Here is a 14,193-nt window from a genome sequence, read left to right as displayed (position 1 = left end):
ATGTTTTTATGGCTGTAAGGGAAACCCTTCTTGTTATTTCATTGCCAAAAAATTAGAAGTCACAGATTAAAAACCAGTTTTTTAAAAAAAACCCATATAAACCAACCATCCAAAAATTCCACTGTATCATTTTAGTGTCAAAGTAAATTCTTCATTGAGCGCTTAATATGCAGATTGCTGTGCTGGCTAGGTCATAGTCGTGAAGAAGTCAGAATAGGTGCTAGGGCTTGAGTCCTAGTGGGGGAAGGACCTAGCAAAAAAGAAATAAACAAACTATTGGCTATTTAATGACAGTTTCCTTAAGGGTGATAAAGAAAAGGCTAAGGTACTAAAAGGAGCACTTAATGTGGATTCAGGAGTCTGGGGGAATGCTTTTCTGAGGAAGTGGGAGAGGGTGGGGGAGAGGTGAAGTGGGAAAAGAGCATTCCAGAGGGATGGTCAGCTAATGCAGAAAAAAACAAGAAGGCCTGCAGTGAAAAAGATTCTTGGGCTGAGCAGAAGGGGTAGGAGAGCAGAGTGAGCAGCTGGGAGAGGTCTGCAGGAAGGGTCAGGCGGGTGGGAGGAGCTGGGTCAGGGAGCAAGGCCGTTAAAGATTTTTCAACAGGGATCAGATTTGTGATTGCTAAAAACCCACTGCTGCAGCCTGGAGAGTGGCATTGGGGGTAGAGGTGGAAAAAGAGTGAATATGGGAAAACTTTTTTTAACAATAAATTTTTAAAAACTCTTACGACATGTTCATAAGTACTTATATAGAAGATGTAGGTACCTCGACATGATCCTTTCCAGAGATAACCTCCTGTAACAGTCTTCATGTCCTTCTAGTCCTTGTGTGTGTGTGTCTAAAATATAAGTATGTGTACGTATATATCCCACCCCAGTTTGGGATAAAACTGTATTCATTTTTCTCTGATTTCATTTTTCACTTATAAATTTTGTCAGTGTCTGTCAACTGTATTTTAAAAATAGCTGTGTTGTATGCCATTGTATGTACCAAAATTTGCTTAACTACTTGCATGTTGATGGATATATTTAAATTTTTAAGTCAGTTATGCCCTGAAAATCCTTGTTTTTTACAACTTGGAGCAGTTGTGGGACTAATTCTTTAGGATAACCTACCAGAAATAGTCTGAGTGAAAGGGTATGCACATTAAAATGGTTTTTTTCTGTTTTTCTTCTCTCCAAAGCCCCCCAGTACATAGTTGTATATTCTAACTGTAGGTCCCTCTGGTTGTGCTATGTGGGATGCCACCTCAGCATGGCCTGACGAGCGCTGCCATGTCCACGCCCAGGATCCGAACCAGTGAAACCCTGGGCCACTGAAGCAGGGCACAGGAACTTAACCCCTCGGCCACTGGGGTTGGGGGCCCTGCAAATTTTTGATAGTGTGGTCAAATCCTCTTTCAAGGAGGGCATTGTATGAGGGCGATGGCTTTTCGACACTGGCTATCTTAAGTCTTTTAAATGACAGACAATATCTTATTTTTTAATTTGGATTTCCTTGGTTACTGGTGAGGTTGAACATCTTTTTAATGAGTATTTTCATTACGTATTATTTTTTAGAACTTTTTCTTCATATCTTGCCCAGTTTTTTCTGTTGTGTTGTTTATCTTAATGATTTGTGATAGTTCTTTATTAAACTGCATATTAATCCTTCAAAAAATTCTTTTTGCAAATTTTAAAAGCCCTTTAATATACTATTGTTTCCTTCTAAGACTTTCTCATTTTCTTTCATTTAAAATCTTTAATCCATCTGAAATTTATTTTCATGTAAATTGCTTTCATATTTTTGTAAAAAGAACTTGTTATTTGTGGCACTGGGTTTTATAGTTCAAAATGCATAGTTCTTAAAATTCTAAATGTGAAAGAAGCTGTGTTGTTCCTTAGGAGGTTAACTCTACTTGTATACTGAGTCTTTATTTTCAAGGTGTAGGATAAATCTAAGTCAGAAAACTTGTTTTATAATTCATTTGCTTCCTAGGAACTGCAAAGTTGTAGTGCATTTTGAACATTTTTTTCTCTTGAAAAGCCTTTTTTTCCCCCAATATGGAAAAATTGCATGTACGAAAAAGTAATCAGGAGAGTGTAATGAACCCCCGTGTACCCATCAGGCAGCTTCAGTTACTGGCCAATTTTCTGGCCAGTTAGTTTCACCTTTATCCCCACTTAATTCCCTTCCTTGTATTATTTTGATGCAAATACTAGTCATCACATCATTTCTTCTATAAATATTTCAGTATGTATCTTAAAAGATGTATCTGAGAGAAGGACTCTTTTAACGATCCAGTCAGTCAAATGTGTGTATGTATAATTTATGTCCTTAGGAAGTTCAGATGACAATTATCATGGCTTTGCTAGTTCACTTAATTACATAGGAGTATGCATACTTATGAAATGAGGGTATAATCCTCAATTTATAGCTGCTGAATTATTTTTTAATATGTTGGTATTTATTTTGGTATTTCAGCTTTTGTTTTTATCATGTTTACAAATGCATCTAGTTTAAAACGTCAGCTGGTCACACAAGACTTCTTATCTATTGTATGTATACCAACAAATGTGTGACTTCTGAAACTTTTTGATTTTGAAATAACTTTAGACTTACGTAGACGTTCCAGCACTAGTACAGAGTTAGCATATGCCTTTCACCCAGCTTCCCACAACGTCTGACAACTTAAAACAAAAGTTTGAGTTAGAGTCTAAAATACGTCCACATATTGTGATTGAGTGATATGTATTTTGTCTCTTTTAATCTGTAGTTTCCTCTGAACTCTTTTTCCCACCTTGCAATTTGTTTGTTGAATAAGTTGAATTAAGTTTTAAAAAAATTCATCATGTACATTTTGTGTTTGTATTTTCTCTCAGCTTCTTTTTAGCTGTAATCTTTGATAATTTATTTCTTGTCTCTAAAATGTGAGTTTTACATGAATAGTTCTATGATGTAGAAAGAGACCAAGATTTGGAGTCGGAAAATCAGAATTTGAACCCCTGTCTTCACTATTTATTAAATAATGGACTTGGGCAATGGTTTGAAATGGTTTACTCATCAAAATAAGACAATGCTTTGGGGAGTTTTTCTAAGAAGTTAAAATTATTTACTAAACATTTATGGTACTTGATGATGAAATGTGCTCGATAGCTAGCTATTCAAAGTGGGAATTGTGTCCTCAAGGAGCTTACAACCAAGGATACAGACATGTACATGAAGAATTAAGGTCTGATTAGTGAAGCAGTAAAATATTTTCAAGGTTCAATGGAAGTGTGATGATAGGAGCGACTAACTTTGGGTATCATAGAATGTTTCTCGGCAGATATAGGTGGAGTTGAGTTAAAAGGAATAAGTATGGATTCTCTGACATAAGGGCGTTACAAGTCTGGGATAACAAGTATGACTTTTCATGGGCAGCTGAGATGAGACAGGAGAGCAAGGTACAAAGGGAGCAATGCCTGAAAAGAGACCTGGAGAGAAAGAGACTGGGCCCAGATGTTATGTATGAGTGCTTTGTAAACTGGAAAGCTATCTAAAATTTTAGTTATTTCCTTGGGATTTTGAACAGATGAATGTACAAATGACAAATATCATGGCTTTGCCAGTTTACCCAGTTATGTAGGAATGTCCATACTTATAATATTCACACTTGTGTTTATGATAATCTTCAACTTATAGGCACTTATTTTTGATGTGATCGTATTTAAAATTAGCTTTTATTTTTATCGAGTTTATAAATGTTTGTAGTTGAAAGAGTTGTCTAATCTGAAGGCTTCTTTTGAAAAACAGCACTCTCCTGAATTCTGCTCCCTCCTCAAGGCAGCCACTTTCACATTTTAAATAACATTCTCTTATTGCTATTTTTTTATTTTTAGTTTTAGGAATTATGTGTTTAGGAATTATCTGAATTCCCACTAGGCAAGATGAGGAATTAGCTGTCTGTCCACACCTACCTCTACTATACACCTCCTCTCAATTGTAGTTACTTTATAGTTATGGTGAGATCACTATTTAGTGTTTATAGTATTATGACTATTTAAACTATTAGCTGAGTCGTGTAGTATACTGTGATTACTTTTTCTTTTCTGCACACCTTCTTGTTTTCTCAGGAATTAATAATTGTCTTTTTGTTTATCTGTTGGCTTACTTACATAGTATGTACTTTTTTTTCTCAAACTCTCTTAGTTGTGTGACGTTAGGTTAGCAAGGTGGTTCTTATGGTGTTTCCATTTTATGTGTGCTATATTTTAAAAATTCCTAATACCTGTTTTAATTTTTTTTTTAAGATTTTATTTTTCCTTTTTCTCCCAAAAGTCCCCCAGTACATAGTTGTATATTTTAGTTGTGGGTCCTTCTAGTTGTGGCATGTGGGACGCCGCCTCAACATGACCTAATGAGTGGTGCCACGTCCGCGCCCAAGATCCAAACCGGCAAAACCCTGGGCTGCCGAAGTGGAGCGCACGAACTTAACCACTCGGCCATGGGGCCAGCCCCTAATTATTTTGATTAACCTTTATGTTCTTAATAGAGATAAGGAAAGAAATAGCACTAAAGTAATTTGACTTTTATAAAGAATTGGGTAGCAATTTAAAATATGTAAGTGATAGTAGAATCAGCTGATAAAAACTTAAAGTATTTGAATTATATTTGTATTGTAGCTGAAATAAATGATTATTTTTGTATTCTTATCATGAATGCTCAGAAAAAAAAATGGAACTACTTAGGATTGTTATGATCGTCAAAGGATACCTTAGTGAGTGACATCATCTCCTCATGTTTGTGGGGATATACAGCTATTGTACATAGAATTCCTTGACCCAAAAGACCTGATGAACTTCATAAATCTTTGCCCTGTCCTCCCAGACCATCTCCTTCTAAAATAGTCCAGTAAGTTTAGAAATGCTCTAAGCCATAGCTCTATTTTTTTTATTTTTATTTTTTTAAAGATTTTATTTTTTTCCTTTTTCTCCCCAAAGCCCCCCAGTACATAGTTGTGTATTCTTCGTTGTGCGTCCTTTTAGTTGTGGCATGTGGGACGCTGCCTCAGCGTGGTTTGATGAGCAGTGCCATGTCCGCGCCCAGGATTCGAACCAACGAAACACTGGGCTGCCTGCAGCAGAGCGCGCGAACTTAACCACTCAGCCACGGGGCCAGCCCCTCATAGCTCTATTTTATGTAAAAGTCTTTAAAAATTTTGAATTAAAGTAGCCAGTTTTAATTACGTTTTTTCAAATTTACTTGACCAGGAGCCCTTTTTAATAGCGTATCTGCTAATGTCCACAGGACTTTTCTAAGTAATACCATTTGTCTGACTGCAGATTGTGGAGAGTCTTCTGATATCTTTTTCTGTCTGGTTTTATAGAGACAAAAATGCTGAGTTTCTTGCGTAGAACGCTTGGGCGTCGGTCAATGCGTAAACATGCTGAGAAGGAACGACTCCGAGAAGCTCAGCGAGCTGCCACCCACATTCCTGCAGCTGGAGATTCGAAGTCCATCATCACGTGTCGGGTGTCCCTCCTGGATGGGACTGATGTCAGTGTGGACTTGCCGGTATGTAGGTCTTGCTGACCTTTTGGAAATTCTGTATGAGATGACTTTCTTCGTTTGAGCCTTCTGATGATAACTTACTGGGGGATTAGGTAATATGGGTTAGTATGGATCAGGCATCGTAACAGACAGGTACGTGCATCAGGTAACCTTAGGTACCTGGAATGGTAGTATTTCTCTGGGATTAGTGGCAGTTACCTAAAACATTTAAATGGTAGGGCAGTTATTGGCACAAGTCATTTGTGTCTGTGTTTATATATGTTCTTTATGATGGCAGTGCGTAGTGTACTTTAGTGGATTTCTCACAATCCTTGTAGAGCAGTTATTAAAACAAGGAAAATCTTTGGGACCAATAATGATACTTATATGTATACTGTAAGACTTTTAGTTCTCTGTACTTTTCCTTAATTTTCAAAACACTCCTCACTTTTCTGAAAACAAATACTTCCTCAACAGTTTGGTGTACTTGCAGAAATTTTAATGAAACAAAGTAAGAAAAAAGACTTTCTTCATACCTCTCAGCTCTGACTGCCTATCTCTTTGTTCCCAAAGTAGTTTGCAGGGGAGGTTTTTTGTACACTGTAGTCTTTATTTCAGGACAGTTTGTTGTAATTCTTTTCAAATTTTGGGTAGTTTTTTTTTGTGGTTACAAATACCTAGGCATAATGCAGTGTGAAACAATCCAACATATTTGAAAGAGGTTGACTTATTCCTTACAAGCCCTTTTTTGAGGGGAGGAGGAGGTACTATATGGTTTTGAGGGAATTGAGTTTCTTTCTGAGCTATTTACTGAGACCAAGTCTCTTTCGTATGTCTTCATTTTGCATTAAAAGATTTACATAATTAAGCTGTAAAAGGTGCAACTTGGTGTAAGCATCACTGGATATTCCACACTGTCTTCTCTCTTCACAAACTTTTTGTAGCACATGTTCACGTACCCAAAATGCAATAGGGTCTCTTTGTGTGCGGTGATAGCCTGAGTGCTGCTATCATACGTGGTTGGCTAGGCTCTGGAAGGCCTTAGACTCAGAGTGAGAGATTAAGGAATTGAAGAGTTTGTTTAAATGGATATTCTGATTAATTGAATAATTTAGAATGTACTAGATCCCTTACACATTTTTAAAATAATGGAATGTGATAAAATTAATCAGAGATGCAGGATTTCTTCAAGTGTTCAGAAGTCATCGTTATGAGTATTTATTATCTTTGTACATTAGACTGGACATTTTTAGGGTTTTTGATTCTGGAAAACTTTAAGGCATTTAAATTTTCTTCCGTTAAGGGCTTCTTGAGGGTTTGTGAGACTTTCTAATATGTGATACTTTGTGAGGATAGTTTTCATGTTCATTACTTATTTGATAAGTACCTTAAGAGTTTTGTCTACTATTCCATTAAAATGTCATTAGGTATGTAGTGAAAAGCTTGAGATTGCTGTGTAAGAGACCGGAAAGAAGTTTCTTATTACCTAATGTTTAAAGTATGAAATCTCAAGGTTGTTGATGGAGAGGTGGATACTAGGAAAGTAGAGTTTGTAAAGGAGCTTTTTTAAGAGGCAGTGTGTGTGGAGGAGAAATAGCACTAAGTTTTAAAGTAGTGGAACAAATGGCTAGTGACTGGTATAAAATAGTTTCCTATGCTTAGTATGCTCAGTAAGGGTGTATGTGATACTTGATCAAGGCCAGAAATGCTACCTGACCGCTCATGCAGACAATTGCAGTGAAGAAACCAAGAGTTTTAGATTTGACTGTTTGGAGAGATAGAACAATTGCCTTTTCAGCTCTGCAGGTGAAATTCTAGAGTTAGTAAACTAATTCCTCATGCTTGCATGGATAAAAAATGGGCATTGGTCTGCCAGCTAACCTGCCTTACTAAAGAAAAAAAAATAGACCAGAGGAATGTTAATTTCTAAAAAGAAAAGATTTTCTCTTTTTCTGATTTAACGTCTCAACCAGTCTAGTATGATTCTGAAAGAAGGTTTAGAATTGATTTTGGAATTGAATGAAGCATGTAATTCATTTCCCATTAGGATTAGGGTCACTAGTGATCATAGTAAGCCCGCGTGGAACTAGGATGGTTGCTCAGGCAATATGTAAGGGATTATCTGTGATTAAATAGAGTAATTTAAATCTGTAGACTTCAAATTAATATATACCAAGTAGTAATGGTCATTTTCTTCCTTCTGCTCTCTTTTCCTCTCAGAACTGGGGGCAGAATTTAAATACTTTCTACCTCTTTTTTTGTTTTAAAGAACTAAATACAGTGAGAATGCCTTTCAGTGAGTGATAAAGGCATCAGGGAGAAATTTCTAACTATCTGATTTTTAAATTTTCTCTTTCGAAATGCCACAGTAACTCCTTTGATTGATTTTTGAGTTTAGCATTGTTTAATAAACAGCCTGTCTTGTAAAACTCTGCATCTTCCTTTAAATTAGTAGGAAATATTTGATTAACTGATAGTAATTTTTGATATACCTACTTTGCTAATATGCTGAGGATTTTAAGTTCCATAGATATGTATGTAGTTAAATTCTATAGACCATGTATAGTTGTACCTTTAAATAAATGGGAAAACATCCCTTGTTCACTAATTGAAAGATTTAATATTAAGATGAGAGTACACTCCAAACTGATCTACAGATTGAACGTCATCCCCACCAGAATACCAGCTGACTTATTTGTACAAATTGACAAGCTGATTTTAAAATCTATATGGAATTGCAAGGGACCTACAGTAGCCAAAACAGCATTGAAAAAGAGCAAAGGAATAGGACTCACACTTGCCAGTTTTAAGCCTTACTGTAAAGCGATGGTAATCAAAATGATGTGCTCCTGGCACAAGGTCAGACACATAGATCAATGGAGCAGAATAGAGAACTAAGAAATAAACCCGCTCATCTGTGGTCAGTTGATTTTTGACAAGAGTGCCAGAACCATTCAGTGGGGGAAAAATTAGCCTTTCAACAGGTGGTCCTGGGAAAACTGGAGGATAGTCACGTGCAAAAGAATGAAGTTGGAACCTTACCTCACACTTTATACAAAAATTGACTCAAAATGGATCAAAGACCTAAACGTAACAGCTAAAACTGTAAAACTTTTAGAAGAAAATAAGAGGATAAATCTTCATGACCTTGGATTTGGCACCAGTTTCTTAGATATGACACCAAAAACATGAATAACAAAAGAAAAAATAAATAAATTGGACTTTATCAAAATTAAAAACTTGTGCACCTAAAGGACACCATCAAGAAAGTTGAAAGACTCTCCCACCGAATGGGAGAAAGTATTTGCAAATTTTATATCTGATAAGCACCTGTGTCTAGAATATATAAAGAACTCTTACAACTCGATGATAAAAAGACAACCCAATTTAAAAATGGGCAAAGAATCTGAATAGACTTTTCTCCAAATGAGATATACAGATGACCAATAAGCACATGAAAAGATGCTTGACGTTAGTAGTTCTCAGAAAAATGCAAATCACAACCACTGTGAGATACTACTTCATACCAACTAGGAAGGCTAAAATAAAAATGTGAGACAATGTTAAGTGCTGGTGAGGATGTAGAGAAATCTGAACAGTCTTACAGTTCCTTTTTCAGCAGGAATGGAAAGTGGTGCAGCTGCTTTGGGAAACAGTCTGGCAGTTCCTCGAGTGGTTAAACATAGTTACCCTGTGACCCAGCAATTCCACTTCTAGGTATATACCGAAGAGAACTGGAAAGAGAGGTTTATGCAAAAGCTTGTACACAGATGTTCATAATAGCATTATTCTTAATAGTCAAAAGAGAGAAATAACCCAGATGGCTGTGAGCAGATGAATGGGTAAACAAAATGTTATATCCATATAGTTGAATATTATTTGGCCGTAAAGGAAACGAAGTACTGGTACATGCTACATAGATGAACTTTGTAAGCATTATGGTAGGTGAAAGAAGCCAGTCACACAAGACCACATAGTATATGATCCCATTCATGTGAAAGTCCAGAATAGAGAAATCCATAGGTAAAAAAAGTAGATTAGTGGTTGCTTAGCGCAGAGGGATAGGGGCTGAGAGGACAGTGGGAAGGGTGGTTGGGCACAATAGCTGAAGGATTCAAGGTTTCTTTGTGAGGCGATGAAGATCTTCTAAAAGTAATTGTGATGGTTGTACGTATCTGTGAATACAGTTGTCCCTTGGTATCTGCGGGGGATTGGTTCCAGGACCCTCCTCCCCCAGGAACCAAAATCCACAGGTGGTCAAGTCTCTTATATAAAATGGCGTAGTATTTGCACGTGACCTACACACATTCTCCTGTGTGCTTTAAATCATCTCTAGATTACTTATACTACCTAATACAATGTAAATGCTATGTAAATGGTTGTTATACTGTATTGTTGAGAATAATGACGAAAAAAGATCTGTACATGTTCAGTACAGACACAATCATTGTAGGCCTTTCCATCTGTCGTTAGTTAAATCAGTGGATGTGGAACCCGAGGATATGACGGTCAGAACATACACTTTTCAATTGTACACTTTTAACAGGTGAATGGTATGGTATGCAAATTATATCTCAAAGCTGTTTAGAAAAAGAATGCATGAATTTTTGTATATTTGTGTTTTATTCCACTTAAGGTTTTTTTAGTGGTCAAGAGATATGATAAAAATGACATAGAGGTTTAATGTAAAGGTGGTATGTTTGATTCATTGTCAGGGATAAAAAGCAACTTGGAGAGTGTACAGTAATGAAAGTGCAAAATGATGGGACTGCAGACTAGTAGTGGCAGGGAGATTGTAGCAGAATGAATGCTTAGTACAGGGATACGGTGAAGATTAGAAATGAGCACAATATAGTTTTAACTGTGGTAGAGGGGGTAATATAGATTGTGTGGAAGATCATGAGATGGTGGTTAGCTGTTATGGAGAAAGGGGTAAAAGATGAAGTGGAGAAAAGAGCTTCAGTGGGATGATGTGTTTGGAAGCCAGATTTTAGAGGGTTTAAAAGACTTATTGGATGGACTTCTTATAGTCCCTTATACCCAGTGGGTGCTTAATAAATATTGTTTAGTTGTTGGAGGAAGTGCATGAAGGGAAAATGGGGGATTGCCATGAGATTTGGCAGTAAAAGGCAGGAAGGAAATAACATAGCAGCTAAAGAATGACTGCATAAGGGAGATCTGAGTTTGTTTGAATGAATAGAAAGAATGTTCCTTAGGAATTGGTTTCATATACACAGGTGGAGATGGTAGGAGGAACATTCTAGGAAGACTGCTATCTTATTCTGAAAAAGATGGAATGCTGATGGAAAGATACTATTGATGGTCTTAGTCTTCAGAAAAGAGAATGTGAAGTGAGAACTGGGCCTGAAAGAGGTGTGACATAGGATAATTTGTTAGAAAGAAAGAAAAGAATAGTTTAAGTAGCAAGTGCTGGTCTAGATGCAGCTGAAAATGGAATGTTTAGTGAACCAGAGCTCTACAGATCTGTTTTCACGTTTCCTTTTCCACTTGGTTCGTTTTCAGTAGCTGCAAAGTGAAAGAGTATACAAAAGTAAATAAGACAGTGCCCCTGGAATCAAGGATCTCACATCCATTTTCCATGTACTCTGGCCACACTGGACCTTCTTCTTATTGCCCAAACGTGGTAGACTATTTTACAGCTCTATACTTTCGCGTAGACTCTGTCCTAACTGACATTATAAGGTAGTACAGAGAGGAAGGAGGATTCATTCTGTCAGGAATATTGGAAGGTAATGCAGATGTCTTGATTCTTGAGAAGCCAGAGTCAAGAGTCCTTTAGAGACCCAAAGGACATTCTAAGCAGAAAGAACTGCATTTTGCTAAGGCTCAGAAGCATGACTTTTTGGGGAAATTTATTAGGGGGTAAAAATGCTGGAGTGACAGGAGATGAGGTTGTAATAGTAAGCAAGGAACATGTTGGAAAGACTCTATTTTATGCCCCAGAATTTGCACTTTAGTCTGTAGAGGAAGAGGAATAATTAAAGGATTTTAAAGATCAGAGCGGTGTCTGTTTTGCAGTTTTAGGAAGAATCACATTGGCAGCTTCTGCCACTTTGTCTTCTTCCTCCTCCCTGTCTCTTGTCTGTTTCCTCAACTCCACCATACCCTGTCAAGATTTCATAACTGTTCATTGTGTTTTTTTCTTAGGGTCGCAGAGTTCTGTTAACTCTTCCAAGCCCAATTTCAAATGCAGATTCCTTTGAAGCCTTCAGTACTTTCAGGCAGACTTAACTTCATTTCTTTAGCATTTTGTTTATAGTGCAAGAATAGCACTCATATTTACTGTGTCCAAGCTAATTGTGTATAATTTTTTTTTTAGATTGGCACCTGAGCTAACATCTGTTGCCAGTCTTCTTTTTTTTCTCTTCTACCAAGATTAAAATTAATTACAAGATTAAAAGTGCCATCACACTTTACAACAGCAGCATGGATTGCAAGAAGATGATAGAGTAATATATTTTGAGTATTGAAAGTATTGAAAGGAAATAACTTTGAACCTTGAAGTTGATATCCAACCAAGTGTCATTCAAGTATAAGAACATGGTTAGACTATTCTTGCAGAGGGCCCATCCTGGTGGCACAGAGGTTAAGTTCGCATGTTCTGCTTCTTGGCAGCCCAGGGTTTGCCAGTTCTGATCCCAGGTGTGGACATGGCACTGCTTGGCAAAAGCCATGTTGTGGTAGGCGCCCCACGTATAAAGTAGAGGAAGATGGGCATGGATGTTAGCTCAGGGCCAGTCTTCCTCAGCAAAAAGAGGAGGATTGGCAGTAGTTAGCTCAGGGCTAATCTTCTCCTTCTTCAAAAAAAAATTATTGGACATAGAAGACCTTTGAAGATTAGCATACTAAGTCTCACATGGAGAACATTTCTGGAGGAAGAACTCAAATGAGTGGAGAAACAGATGTAGCAGAAGCTACTAGATATGTGTAATGTACACATGTGAGACGTGTAAAGAATGATCAAATTCCAAAGTAAAAATTGTCTTAAAAGAATTAGGCATGACCAAAGAAAAGAAATACAGGAAGTATATCCATAAAATGTGATGAGGATTGGGTGGAGGGGAGATCAGGGACATGAGGGCCTGGTAAAGTTGTTGTCTTGATAAAGGGATATGTGGATAACAATTTTATTTATCAAAAAGAAAGGATGTCAGAAGAAGCGCAGAAAAAGCAAACGACAAGTTGAAACCAAGTTGTCAGTTAAAAGGCAGAACCTGATGATTCAGTAAGAAAAAAATCTATATACGTATATATACTTTTTTTTTTTTTTTTTACAAGAAGTACCCTAAATCATGGTTTAAAATTATATAGGGAGGAGGGGCATGGATAGCGTATATATGAAAATTGTTAAAAATTGGAGATCCCAACAGTGCTTTTGCTTATGTGGGTTATATCTCTTGATAGTTACCATATTAGAAATTAAAACTGAAAAATTTAAAAAATATTTATCTATTGGCTAATTTAAAAGCAGTGATAATATACCCCTTGTGTGTTAACATAAGCAAGATTTTTATGGAAAATAACTATTTTACTAAACAACAAAGAATTTAGTGAGAATGGTAGCATTGTTTTCTGCACTTTCGTAAACCTCTTTAATGTCTGGTTTAATACAGCATACTTAAAACTAACTCTTTCCTGCTTCTGCGTTCACTGTGTTGCAGTGTGTTGTTTTGGTTGAGGTACGTGAGGAGAATCCTAGGACCTTGTGGAGTTTTTAGAAGGATATGGGGAGCCCTCAGGAGTCCTGAGACCACACTTTGAGAACTGCTTTTTCCATAAAGTTTCTTCGCTATTACCCCGTCCAGTTTGGTATCTTCTGCGTTGATGACAGTGCTTTTTCTCATTGTCTCATATTCCCTCCCACCTGCCATTTTTGTTTTTGCTATTTCCTACCTTACATTCTTTTCTGGCGTAAAACTGATTTTCTGTAAGTCTTCACTGATGGTTCTAATCTCTGTGACTATCTCTTGTCTAAAATCTGTTGACAAGTGTAGTTAATTCCACTTGATTTTTACTTAAGTTTTCGTTTTCCAATTACATTATAAAGCTCCTTTAAAGTAGGGACTCTAAAAATTGACAAGACAAAATAAGAGTTTTGCTTACACAGAGCATTAGGTACAAAGTAGTATTTGTTGGTTGATAGGAAGTAACACTCTCCAGGAAAGCGTGTATAGATCACAAATTCTCTTTTTGCCTTAAATGGTTTATTGGGAAGCTGTAATATCTTACCTATTGCCTGCTACATGGTTATACTTTGGGTATTGCCAGTAATGCTTTTTTAAGAGGTCTTATATAACTAAGACCGTCTTCAATTCAGGCTTGTTGATCTTGTGAGCCACTTATTGATTAATATGTTTTCTTACTATTTCAGAAAAAAGCCAAAGGACAAGAGCTGTTTGATCAGATTATGTACCACTTGGACCTAATTGAAAGTGACTATTTTGGATTGAGATTTATGGATTCCGCACAAGTAGCAGTGAGTAGCTGTTTTTTGGAGGTTCCAATATGGGGGCAGAAATGGAAAATTTCAGATGATATGCTAAAGGCTACATATTCTTACTGCAGTCTGTTTTTCCTGTAGTTTTCTTCTTATGGTCTGAAACTTTGACCCCTTACTTCAGAATAACCTGAAGTGCTTGTTAAAAAAAAAAGTGAGTTCT

At 36.8% G+C, this 14,193-nt stretch overlaps 1 protein-coding gene across 8 annotated transcripts in view; it reads left to right on the top strand.

Moving 5' to 3' along the window:
* Positions 1-14,193, top strand: part of EPB41L5 (erythrocyte membrane protein band 4.1 like 5) — a 117,824-nt gene that overhangs the window by 1,405 nt on the left and 102,226 nt on the right. For all 8 annotated transcript variants that reach the window (XM_023622747.2, XM_023622749.2, XM_023622750.2 and 5 more), the window contains exons 2-3: positions 5,349-5,536; positions 13,905-14,009. In XM_023622747.2, coding sequence (XP_023478515.2) covers positions 5,357-5,536; positions 13,905-14,009 — 285 coding nt within the window. In that variant the 5' untranslated portion in view covers positions 5,349-5,356. The remainder of the gene's footprint in view (positions 1-5,348; positions 5,537-13,904; positions 14,010-14,193) is intronic.

The sequence above is a fragment of the Equus caballus genome, chromosome 18, assembly GCF_041296265.1.
Source record: "Equus caballus isolate H_3958 breed thoroughbred chromosome 18, TB-T2T, whole genome shotgun sequence".
NCBI lineage: Eukaryota > Metazoa > Chordata > Mammalia > Perissodactyla > Equidae > Equus > Equus caballus.
The sequence above is the reverse complement of the archived record's forward strand: the minus strand, read 5'-3'. Positions and strand labels throughout refer to the sequence as shown.